The 12,768-nt window shown below is 45.7% G+C and overlaps 1 protein-coding gene across 2 annotated transcripts in view; it reads right to left on the bottom strand.

Moving 5' to 3' along the window:
- The window catches only part of CLIC5 (chloride intracellular channel 5), a 146,588-nt gene that overhangs the window by 32,371 nt on the left and 101,449 nt on the right, over nt 1-12,768 (bottom strand). For both annotated transcript variants that reach the window (XM_054569445.1, XM_054569446.1), the window contains exons 3-4: nt 10,101-10,226; nt 2,291-2,397 (exon numbers count right to left, since the gene is read on the bottom strand). In XM_054569445.1, coding sequence (XP_054425420.1) covers nt 2,291-2,397; nt 10,101-10,226 — 233 coding nt within the window. The remainder of the gene's footprint in view (nt 1-2,290; nt 2,398-10,100; nt 10,227-12,768) is intronic.

Raw genomic sequence — 12,768 nt, forward strand, 5'->3', positions numbered from 1 at the left:
ATGGGAGAACTGTAAGCATGGATAATATGTAAATACTGTTTATAACTTGAAAAATCTGGAAGGCTCAGATGAGATAAACTTTCTGAGGGTGTTCTGACAAGTATGAAGGAAGATATTTGTGGCCGAGGGAAAGGGCGCTGGATATGGAACCTGAAAACTAGAGTCGAGTGCCCCCTCTGAGGGGTTGGAGGGGAGGTGAGGACAAGCCTCTGGTCCTCTCATGTGCCTCTGAGTCCTCAGGCCGGAAAGTGGCAGTAACTGCCCTTTCACACGGTGGCTCTGAAGGGCTTCATTGGTTTCCCGGGATGGCCACAACAAAGTACCACAAACTGGGTGGCTTAAAACAATAGAAATCTATTTTCTCACAAATTTAGAGGGCAGAAGGCCAAAAGCAAGGTGTCAGCAGGACTGTGCTCCCTCCCCAGGCTCTAGAGGAAAAGCCTTGCTTGCTTCTCTCAGCCTCTGGTGGCCCCATGGGGTCCCTAACTGGTGGATGCAACACTCCAACCTCTGCTCTGTCTTCCCATGGCCTCCTGTCCTATGTTTCTGTGTGTCCTTTCCTCTTTTTCGAAGGAAAGCAGTTGTTGGAATTAGATCACCAGGATGATGTCATCTTGAGACTACTAATTATATATGAAAAGACCCTCTTTCCAAACAAGGCTGCCTTCTGAGGTCCTGGGTGGACACGAATCTGTGGAGGACACTACTCAACCCACCACAGGGTCCAGATGCAACAGAGCAAGAGCACCAAATAGAGCTGAAATATTTTCCACATCTTTCTTCTTCTGGCCCCTAAAAAGCCACTCTCCTGATAGTGCCTCCTCATACACCTCTTATGGTTGCCATTGCCCGCTCAGTAAATCCAGTCTCCCAGGCCGGCACTGCAGTCTCTGGCCACTTTTCCAGTCTCTGCTGCTGGCATTTTCCCACCTTCCCAACATCCACCCAGACAACTGACTCCATTTTAACCTTTATGATCCAGTTGAAATTTTTCAAGAAACTTTCTCAAAAGCCCTGAAGGTAAATTCTCCCTGCTCTGAACACCATTGACAGATACTGTTTCTCCTTTTTCACGGGACCATGAACCAGCTCTTTAGACTCCCTTTGATTAAGCCACCATTTATCTCTTGTCTTATTATTTGACATTTTGTGAATTTAATCCTTTTCTTCTGCATCAACCAGGCCTCAAAGAATGGAAAAGTCTTTTTTGAGAATCTAGTTCCATGTCTGGCACAATCCAGATCCTAAGTAACCGTTACTGAATTATTTACTTCCTACTGTCTGAACCCTGTGCCTGCCAAAATTTCTTCCCTTCCACCCATTCAAGGCTGCCTCTCCTGATTACCTGGGTCTGAAGAGAGGCCTTTTTCCTCTGAGCTCCTGGACCACTTGCTCTGGTCCACCGTGTGTTTATCTGATCGTCATTCATTCGCAGAGGTTCTTCAAGTGGCTACTCTGGCTCTGTGCTGGGTTACATCCAGGCTCCCACCGATAAGGCCATCTCATTCACTCTCCCATCCGGAAGGCAAGCAAACTTTCTCATCCTTCTCCCTTTCTTCTCTAGGGCCTAACAGTTCTTCCAATGTTCTACATGCTCAATTAGACAGTTCTATTCAATTGTTTTAGCTAATTCTGAAAGGGCAATGTCAAAGCAGGGACTAAAAGTACTATGAGCATTTATGAGGCACTCAAAACCCTCTGAGAAGGCAGCACAAGGGAACCAAGTCCTGAGCTCTGTATCCAAGGCCAGAAGGGGAAGAGCCAGGCTTTGAGAAGTGGCTTCCCCAGCACCCTGTGCGCCTGCAGCAGGCAGTAGGGAGAACTCAGCCAGCCGGGCTCTGCCTTCAGCGTTCACAACCTGCACTGTCTCACTATGGTAACGGCGCTGTCTCACTATGGCCTCTGACAACCATCAAGAAATCTTTCAGAGACAAGGAGAAAGCTGTTGTTCCTGGAAGCATAGGCAGGGTCATGAATTTGGGACAACTGGGCCTCCGTACAAGGCAGGACCCTTTGGTGCAGGACACTATGCAATACCTTAAGTCTGACTCAGAACACACGCTGCATCCCTCCGCTGCATCCCTCCGCTGCATCCCTCCCTCCAATTCAGCGATAAGGCCCATTGGCTTTTCTCCTGCACTAGCCATAAAGCAGGAGATACAAGGATGTGTCAACAGGGATGAATAACAAACAACACTGCTCTCAGGTGCTTAGCTGACCTGAGTATCTGAAATGCCCTGGGCAGGGGACAGCACTGCCCAGGGCGGCTTGGTGACAGGGAGTCACTCACCAGCATTGTTTTGCTGCTTCGTGTTTTTGATGTAGGCAGAGAACTTGGAGAAGATGTCGATGCCTGCTGTGTTGGATTCCCGGTGTTTTGCAGCCAGCCTGGGGTACCTGAAAAGAAAGACACGGGGTTCTAAAATCAGTGAGAACTTGGAGCTCTTTTAAGGGAGACTCTGTTCCCATCACAAGCAACACTCCTGTTTCTAGCTGAGTCTGCAGATCTTTTGGGGTTTTATACCCACCCTTTAGGTAGGGTGGTCCTCTCAGTGCTAGTTCACCAATAGACAAAAACAGAGGCCTGTGAGCTGCCTGGGGGGACACAGTCTGGAGGCAGGGAATGAGGATACTCTTCAGAGGGGCTAGGGGCTATCTTCTTCCTGGACCACCAATAATAATGCACCAATGAAAGGCCCTAATCAAAATTCTGAACAAGCTCGCTCTGTATCAAGTGATGCCCCTGACTTTTCCCCAATGCACATTAAAATAACTATGCACTGCCAGGCCTGTGATTATATCTTGGCAGTGTGAGAACGAGGGGCTTTGCTGGGTACCCTGGCACTGAGGCTTTGAAATCATTTCTGAAAAGGAAGGATGCCTATGGTCCTCTACTGAAATATCCTTTGCACATTCCTTATTTATGTGCAGTAATAAGATAAGGACCAGGCTCCATCAGGAGGACAAGTGTTTTCAAATGTCTTATTTCTAGGCGTACATACAGATTTACAATGCTCAGCCCCTCTTTCTTGCACATTCTTTCATTCTGAAGCCAGAAGAATATAAAAAGCAAACTGGGGTTAGGACGGTTTATCATTGAGAAAATAGTCCTTGAGACAGAATGAGATAAACTTGCATGTTTGGGAATCCATGTCTTTGACCTCATTTACAGCGAAAAATTATATCACAAGCATTTTATGTGTATTGCCAGGCAGGGGTGAGAGGAGATCTAAGGCAATTGTTTGGCTACCATTATTATCAGTTATGTGAACCTTTGTGATCCCTGGGTAAATAGCTGTCAACTGTGAGCTGTTTGGTTGCTTTATTATTTAAAATATAATAGATTTTTTGTTTAATGTTTTAAATAATTTGAACCAAAAAGCCTTTAAAAATTATTTGTTGTTCTTTCATTTATTTCTGCTCCTCCACTGACCCACGGGCTAGGACTGTCCACTCTTGGGCCATGTTAGGTAGCTGTTTAATTTCAGATATTGTCATTGGACGAGTCTTAAAGTCCCTGGGTCCAGTCCTCTGCCATCAAGCAGATACAGAAGACACTGTCACCCTTATGTTACAGGGAAAGCAACTGGAGACCAGTGAGGTTACATGGCTGTCTGAGGGCCCATGGACACTAGACAGCGGAGGTGCCATGAGAACTGAGTTCCTGCCACTGGAGCTCTGCTCTTCCCCTCCATCTCACCGCTTCTCTGATATCAGCAGAGGCCAACTTGTACTGAGTGCCTGCTATGTGCCGTGCACTCTACTAACCTCTTCACACGTATTCATCATTTGCTCTTCACAATTCTGTTAGTTCTGTTATTAGTCTCATTTCCCACTTGAGAAAAATGAGGCACAGAGAAGAAATTTCTCTATGCTTACGTGGCCGGGTGGCAGAGCCAAGAGTGCAGTCCACTCAGTTTCACTTTTGAAAGCCCAGCTCTTAAGTTTCATCTCCTGAGCCTCTCTTTGATTCTGCTGTTTTACCCTCAAAGCTCCCAAAGCCCTGCTAGAACTTGGTGGAGCATGATGGATAAATTCTCTCCATACACCAGGAGGGGGCGCTCTGTGTAGGTTCTGCACATACACCTGTCTTCCTGCGTGTCCCAGGGATTGTCAAATTCATCTGCTCTGATTGGGGGCACAAAGCAAGCTTTACTTCAAGATGACAGGTAATCTGCCAGGACATGGGAATTTAGGATAACCCTCCCCTGTTTTGGCTTTCTCACACTGAATCTGGCATGCTTTTGGAATTGATTGCTTTAAGTAATTATACCAGGTGCTTTGTTTTTGCTTGAGGAGGTAATAATGTAAAGAGAGAAGGATCTAGAAAATGCATTTTGATTTGGGTTTGGGTTTGTTAGTTTAGTTTCTTTTTTTTTAAATGCTATTATTTGATTCCACTTCCAGTAACCTGATCATTTCTTCATGATCAGTGTTGGCCAAACACAGGTGGATGAAGGGCCATGTGCTCAAGGAGACCTTGAAGGTGCTGTGTGTTTTCTAGGCACCAGGATTCATTGAGACCTTACTGTAGAGCATAACGTCCCATTTGAAGTCTGTCTTTATAGGAAGGGCATCTTCAAATGTTAATCTCAAGTATTTCAGTAACTAGATTTGGTGAGGTTATTGTACAGGATATTAACACTATTTTAGCTCTATATTTACACTATTTTTAAATATGCAATGAGTGGGCTACAGAGTCCATTCTCTTTCTCCAAAAGGCTTGAGAATATTGTTTTGTTTATAGAAACATCTTTGAAATATGGCTGTGAGGTGGTCTGGTGACAGTCAAGGAAATGGTGAATTTCTCTAACTCAGAGGTCAGCAATCTACGGCTGGTGGGCCAAATCCAGCTCCACATCTCTTTGTGTACCTTCCAGGAGCTAAGAATAGCTTTTACATTTTTGAATGATTAAAACAAAATCAAAAGAGGGATATTATCCTGCAACATAAGAAAAGAATATGAAATTCAAATTTTAATATTCATAAATAAAATTTTATTGGAACACAGCTATATCCACTCATTTACATAATGTCTATAGCTGCTTTCATTTTATAAGAGTGGAGTTGTGACAGACTGTATGGCCCACAAAACCAAATGCACAAGTACTCACTATCTGGCTCTTTATAGAAAAGTTTGCCAATCTCTGCTCTAACTAAGGAAAATTTCTCTCCACTCTGTTTTTAAGATCTCTTATTTCAAATACATTCATCTTAGACATGCACTTAAGCTTCATTCTGGGAAGTAAAACAGTTGACTTCTCATCCAAAAAAAAAAATCTTTCTTTTGTAAATAGTAGCCATGGTTATATCTATATCTATGTATGTATCTATATATCTATATCTATATCCACACTACTACATATACGATTGCAGATGGAGGTGCTCCAATTGGCCTTGAGTCCCAACTGACTTCTCATTAACTAGCCATTGGCCACCACACTACTGAACAACAGGCCCCTGTGCAATTAAATCAACATGCAGGAGGCACCTACAGAGGTCAAGCCGTGACCCTGGCATTGGGGCTACACTGGAGAAAAAGAGGGTCAGGCTTCTGGTCCTCGTGGAGTGACTTTTGCTGATTCCAGGGCCTCCCCTGGCAGCTTAAGTGTTAACCCCTCTTTTTCCTAATTACTTGAAAAGTGGATAGACTGCCCCTCTGTCCATTCTCCATTTTTCCTCCTTCCTAGCCTCACCAAATCCTCACTTACAAAGCAGGTTAATGCTCTTGACTCTTCTGATCTTTTACTGTGTGCTTGCCTTGTCCTGTCTCTGCTACTTAAGCAAATGATCCTTGAAGGTGGACGGAATCTGGCTCTTTCATTAAAAGACACCCATTGGGATCTGTGGTTTTAAAATCTAAGCTCACCAATTGTCCTTACAATTGTATCTTGGAGACAGTCACAAAGAGGCACTGACATCTTTTTCTAACTCTTCAAGCTGCCATTTAATGAGCTCTTAACTCTATGTCAGTCTTTAGGCTAAGTAGCACTATCTTCTATAATAGTCCCTCAAGATCAACATCATGGTCATCATTCTATAGATGTGAAAATTACATATTAGAAAGGTTTTAAGTAATTTACCTGTAGCAGAGACCACTGATGATCAATAAGTATCCATGTGCTTCTCTGCATTTCCCAACTTCTCTCTCTCAGTTAGGTGGGGGTCACATGACTAGATTCTTACCAATGAGATGGGAGGGGAAGTGATATGACCACTCACAGCCCTGGCCCTTAAAAACATTTTGCATGATATTTCTTCTTGCTCTTTCCCTGCTGAAGGAGCCTTGGAGGAAATGTATTCCAGGAACTAAAGATGGAGCCCTGACCAGTGTGGCTCTGTGGGTTGGGCATCATCCTGCAAAGCAAAAGCTCTCAGGTTGATTCCTGGTCAGGGCACATGCCTAGGTTGCAGATTTGGTCCCCAATTGGAGCATGTGCAAGAGACAACTGACCAATATTTCTCTCTCATATCAATGTTTCTTTCCCTCTCTTTCTCCCTCCCTTCCCCTCTTTCTAGAAAATAAATAAATAAAATTTTTTAAAAAAGAAAGAGCTAACGATGGAAGAGGGCCACACCACCCATTCAGGTGTTGCAGGAGTGAGAAATAAACCCATCTTCTTTTAAATCACCGAGATTTTGTGGCTAACTTGTTACTGCAGCACAACCTAGTGGTACAGATTAGAATTTGGTATTCTGGCTCCAAAGCCCATACTCTCAGCCACTGTGCCATTTCTGAGGCTGTTTCTCCACCTCCCAGAGGGTTAAAAAAATATTCTTGTGAGATCTCTGTAAACATTTCTTAAAATAATGAATTTAAAGTGTCTTCCAATTCTGGCAGTGTTCTGAACCCTGTTAACACTCAGTATTTGCTTGAGCTGACTGACGAAATGACGTGCCATGAAACTAGACGGAATCAGCTCGCCCACTCCCCACTGAATTTTTATCACAGCATTTATACACTAGGGTTATTTTAAACAACCACGGGCTCTGGAAAACACTTTTAAAAACTCATGGAATCGTAGAACTTTTATTGAGACCACATAGTTTCACCCCCTCGTTTTAGAGATGAAGAAACTGGGAGGATCTGAGCAGGAGAGAGGTTTGCCCAAGGTCCTAAGACAAACACAGTAGAAGGATGGCCAGACATATGTCTTCTGACTCTTGACCCTGAATCCTATTAATTCTTGCCGTTCCTCAGAGATCAAAGGTAAAGACCAGCAGGTCTCAACGCTAATCCATTCCACAGAGACCAAAGGTAAGGACCAGCACGTCTCAAGGTTCATCCCAGTGCTTCCCTGCTGCACGCCAACTGGGTCAGTGTAAGGAAAGGGATGGAAGTTGGTCTCATTCAGAAAGTACCTGAGACTTCCTGGATTCCTCATTTTGACACCAAATGCTTTGTGGACCCAAATGTGATTTTTTAAAAAAGTGTTGGAGTGTTTGTATGTGAGGGTTTTTTTTTCCCCTTTAAAAAATAAAGCTAAGAGGGAAAAAGCTCCCACAATTACTTGGCTCTCCAGCGGCTTTTACAAACAGCAGAGTGATGAGAAACACATGGCTGGCCAGCGCTCCCCAACCGTTACAGGGGGTTTGCTGCTCCCTAGAGAGCCAGAGGGTCAGGCTGTGCTCCTCCAGGGGCCTCAGGACCCAGGCCACCCGAACTCCTGGGTCAAGTCAGTGGGAAGCCGACAGAGGCTGGTGGCTTGCTTGTGGGCAGAGCGGCACGGCTCCCTGTGTGGGACAGCAGCATCGGCTTGCTGATATTTATCAGGAGGTAATTGTGGCACCTGCCGCAGTCTGACCTGTACCAATGCATCTAAGGGCTCTGGTCTTATCACTCTGGCACATGCATCGGGACAGTTTCACACAGAGAATGGAATCATGCTTATTGAGCTGGAACGGTCGATGGTCTTATCACTCTGGCCCCGCCTTGGTGGCCTTCTGAAGTTGTACATTTTAACAGTTGCAAGTCCTGCTACCTGGGTGTGGTGGATTGTTGGGTCCCTGACGTGGCAGGAAAACCTCCTACACACAGCTGCAGTCCAGAAAAGGACCCAGACCAGAGGAAGCAGAGCTCAGGACAGGCAACGTGGGCAGACAGGGTAGAGGGAAGGGAGCGTCTGCATCCCACTCCACTTAGCTCTACTGGGACTGTGGAAACTTCAGCATCTGATGAAATAGTAATAATAAATCTGATGATGGCCCTCCTCTGGAAGACTATACCTGCACACATGGGGCACACAATTCCGGGGGTCTCAAGGGCGTGGTTGGCCCCTTTGTGGATGCAGACTGGAGGCTTCTGAGTTAGAGAAACAGCTGGGAAAGGTACAGTGGGATTGGGGGCAGAGGGAGCCTGGCGAAGGCGGGTGTGAAGAATCTGAGAGCAGAAAGGGCTCTGGGGTCTCCCTGTCCCAGAGGAGGCTAACTGGGGCCGAGAGCAGAGAAGAGCCTGGTTCGAGGGGTCCCAGCACCTCGCCGGTAGAGCCAGGAGTGGACCCCAGGCCTGCAGGCTCAACCCGGCCCCTGCACACCTCGGCCCATCACCTGGCAAAGGACCAAGTGGGACTGTGCTCCTCATTGCTTCAATTTTCCCTTCCCATCTAAAAAAAAAATGGTGCCAACCTTGAGGTCAAGTCCCAGGGAGAGGGATGGAGCCTGAGCCCCCTCAGGGCCCTTTCAGCGAGTGGCTGTTGTCCTGTTCAGAGATGTGCATGGTGGCTGAGCTGGGTGTTACGGGTGGGGCTGCCCAGCTAATCTGTGTATGCACGTAGTTACAGTCTACACTCAGCTGCTTCCAATAAGCATGATTCCATTCTCTGTGTGAAACTGTCCCGATGTAGGTAACAAAGGATACTTTTTAGGAAGAATGTACACATGTTCAAGTCTTAAGGCAGCTCAGCTGGGAGTTTTAACAATGATTTGCCAGATGAATGATTTTAGACAGGTGATTCAACCTTGCCATGTCTCAGCTTCCCCAGCTCTAAAATGAGAATAGTCTATCTCCTGGGGTACACAAAGTGAGGGCAATATAAGTATTGATAAATAAGTAAAACTTTAGAATAAATGCAACATTGTAGTTTAGTAAAGTCCCACTTACTTTACCTACTCAGTACGTCCTTCCCTGCCCCCAACCTTTAACTGTCACCGCCTTAGCTCAGCCCTGAAGTCCATCTTGCCTGGACTGTCCCCAGTTGGCTCCTTCCAATTGATTGCTCCACCTCTGTCTCTCCTGGCCTCCGCCCTCCTCATCTCTACCCCCAACGCCACCCCGAAAGTAAGCCTAGAAACTCACTCTCTAGCATGTTTGCTTAGGACGTTTTTGTGTACCCTATAGGATAAAATCTGAACTCTGTATGTAATATTATTTTCCTATTAAAAAAAAACACACTTGTGATTGTTTTATCCCCAATTACAATTCAGTATAATGAGCAAGTCTAGTTTCCAGCTCCCTTTACAATTCACCTGCCTTTTTTTTACTCCTATTTTCCACCAGGAGCAGCTTATTTGTTGTACCTGACAGAGACATACAGCTCTCTGGTCTCTCCCCTCCCTCTGCTCATCTTCAGAAGAGATGCTGCTTTCAGTCTGTTTCTTTCATGTTTAATTATGAGCTCATACCAGATCTGGTAGATTTATGACCCTTATTTATACCTTGGTGTAATCTGAAGTCATGGGTTACCTCTCTCCTGGCTTATTTTCATTTCATTAGCCTTTCAGCTCTCGCTCTGAAGCGAAGGAGACTTTGCCCTCACTTGGGTGTCTTCCAGGCAAAGTGAGCTGGACAGGGGACTTCCTCAGGGGCATGAAGGGGTGGAACCCTTCCCAGTGCTCCTGACATCACTCTGTTTAGGAGGAAGTGATCTGTTCCATTTCCTAGGGGCCCTTGGAACTGGACTTTGTGGAGCAGTTTTGAGATTGGCAGCCCTTGGGGGCAGGAGGGGTGTCCCAGACTCTTGAGGGTCCTATGCTCTGAATCAATGAGGCTTCTTAGGAAATCTGCCTCCTCAAAGTTAACACTGTGATTTTTTTTCAATGTCAACATGGACCCCTTCCTGCCCTCTCCCTGTCATTAGCTGAAGAAATAAACAGCTCTTTACTTTTCAGGGGTCAAAGTCTCCTCCAGGAACTCCTCGATCTTATTGACATCCGTCTTCACATCCCCGTTGAAGGTCAGGAAGGGCGGGTGGGTGCCAGGGGCCAGGTTGTGCAGGTCAGCTGGCTTCCTGTAGAGAGAGCAAGGTTCAGGTGGTGGCTCACATGAGGGCACCTCACGTTCGGGCAAACCTGAGACTTACTGTAAATGAGACTCCCTGTGCTGTCCAATGTGCCTGTCAGCAAAAAACAGACTTACAGTGCAGGGCGGGGAGGCTGGAGGAGGGTCTGAAGGGATGTGGTATGGCACAGGAAGTCCCTGAGAGAGGAGCCAGTTAAGAGGAAGGAGTTGAGTACTATTAAAAAACAGAAAGTAATGACAAGTGCCAAGTGTTCAATAACCCAGGGCAGAGGTCGGGCTTTGCTTTCAAATTTCGTTCACCAATTAGCTTAACAAAAAAGTACTATCCAGAATTCCAAACTTCATATGTTACTGGATCCAATCCTCGCACTTTTAGACTAAGAAATACCTTCTGTGTTGTTAGGGGTATATCATCAAGAAGGCTAGTGGCCTTGTGTTTGACAGGGGCCCACTTTACACCCACCAGCTGGTCGGAGTGCAAGAGCAGAGACGGAGCAAAGTCAGGGGAAGCAGGGTTGGCAGATGGGGCAACGGGGGAGGGGGAGGGTTGCACTGAGACAAGAGTAGAAAGAAGAGGAATAAGAGTAGGAAGAGTGGGAAGATGGAGCCTTCCACCGGCAGGACTAGAGCACCAGATTCACCCCAAATGCTCTCTGTGAGATGCAACACTTCTTGTGGGAGTCTGGAGTGGAAAACATTAGATGGAGGAACAGGAAAAAAAGTAAACAATGAGAGAAGAGGAATCTGTAATGAAACAAATTCCTGGAGTAATCAGTTTGGGAGGGGAAGAGAGGAATTTCAGTTATGGTGCTACGCCCCTACCGTTGCCCAGACACTCACGGCGTCCAGCTTCATCCCCGGACTCTGGGAACTCCTTAGGCAATTGAGACTGAAAGCATTTTTAAAATCTAATTTACTTAGTTTGCTTTGTACGTGTCCCTCCTTTCAGACAATAAAAGGACATTCTTTACCTCCCCCTTCTGTTTTTAGAGCTGACACAAGGCGGCAATGCTTGGGTTATCAGCGGGGAGGGGAAATCTACACTGACTCTATTTTTTAGCAATTACCTCTCTGTGGCTTAAAGATACAGAGCTCTATTTATTTTTTTTTTCCTGTGACTGGAGAGAACAATGGCCTCTGGAATCGGACGTCCTGGGAGGTACGGCTCACGGCTGCTGAAGCTCCGCTGGACATTTCCAGTGGATGCTGGGTCATTTGCGACCCCCTCTCTTTGTTGGCCCTCTTCAGCATTTATGGTTGAAATGATATACTTAGCATTTAAGTACATATTACTAAGTTTAATTTCTGGATTAGTGACTGTGTACCAGTCCTCTTTCCCTGACTGATCATCAGCTCCCTGAGGGCAGAGACAGAGCTAAGAACAGTCAACTTATGTGGAGCCCTTGCTCTGAGCCAGGCCAGTGCTGCGTGCAAGGGCTCTGCACGGCCTGCTCACTTACTATCACAGTGACGCTAGATGCCAGGCGTGACATTGCCCAGGTGAGGAAATTGAGGTTCACAAAAGTAAGGTAACTTGTTCAAGGTCACTCAGCCAATAAATGGTGGTGCCAGGATAAGAAATCAGTTTTCTTAGGAATTGCTGAACTTCATTGTATCATATTATATCATACGTTTTAAAAAATTCCTTAACTATTATATATGCATCTTCCTTCCCTTCCTTCCCTTCCTTCCTTCCTTCCTTCCTTCCTTCCTTCCTTCCTTCCTTCCTTCCTTCCTTCCTTCCTTCCTTCCTTCCTTCCTTCCTTCCTTCCTTCCCTCCTTCCTTTCTTCCTTCCTTTCTCTCTTCCTTCCTTCCTTCCTCTCTCTTTTCCTTCCTTCCTTTCTATCTTCCTTCCTTTCTTCCTCCTCCTTCTCTTCTTCAGTAGGAAAGTTTCCTTATCTATAAAATAGGAGTTGTGATACTTGGCTGTCCTACCACAAAGGGTGTTGGCAGAATCGGATGTGATAACAGCTGTGCAGGAACACCACAGGCATCTGAGGAATGCAGGGTGCTCCTTCTCCCACCCTGAGCTCCAGGTAACACACGAGTCCATCCTTATAAATCATAATCCAGGGAACTCCTCTTCTCCATTGAAGGAAGCCCTTCTCTCAAACAGTAAGAAAGTCTACTCTCTTTAGCTGTCACAGATAATAACTTCATGGCGGATGCATGTTCATTTATTTGACAGATATTAGCTGGGGGTCTGAATAAATCACCTGCTATGGCAGATACAGGAAAACTTAAAGCCTCTTCTTGAGGGATCTAAGGTCTCATTCAAAAGATGAAACAAGCTTCATAACTGATGTGTTGTGAACAGCATTGGTATTTGGACCAAGAAGACCAGGTCTTTAGAAGCAGCCCCTCCAATTCTAGACGGGCACCTTGGGCAAGTCATTTAAAGGTCTCCATCTCCGCTTCCTTGTATAAAGTGAAGAAGTAAGACTTTCACAAGGTCATATGTTGTGTGTGTGTGCGTGTGTGTGTGTGTGTGCACGCGCGTGTATGTTTTTAAATGGAAAAACACTTCACA

The sequence above is a fragment of the Pteronotus mesoamericanus genome, unplaced genomic scaffold (genome assembly GCF_021234165.1).
Source record: "Pteronotus mesoamericanus isolate MK-2021 breed Mesoamerican mustached bat unplaced genomic scaffold, CSHL_Meso_final contig_20, whole genome shotgun sequence".
Lineage (NCBI taxonomy): Eukaryota > Metazoa > Chordata > Mammalia > Chiroptera > Mormoopidae > Pteronotus > Pteronotus mesoamericanus.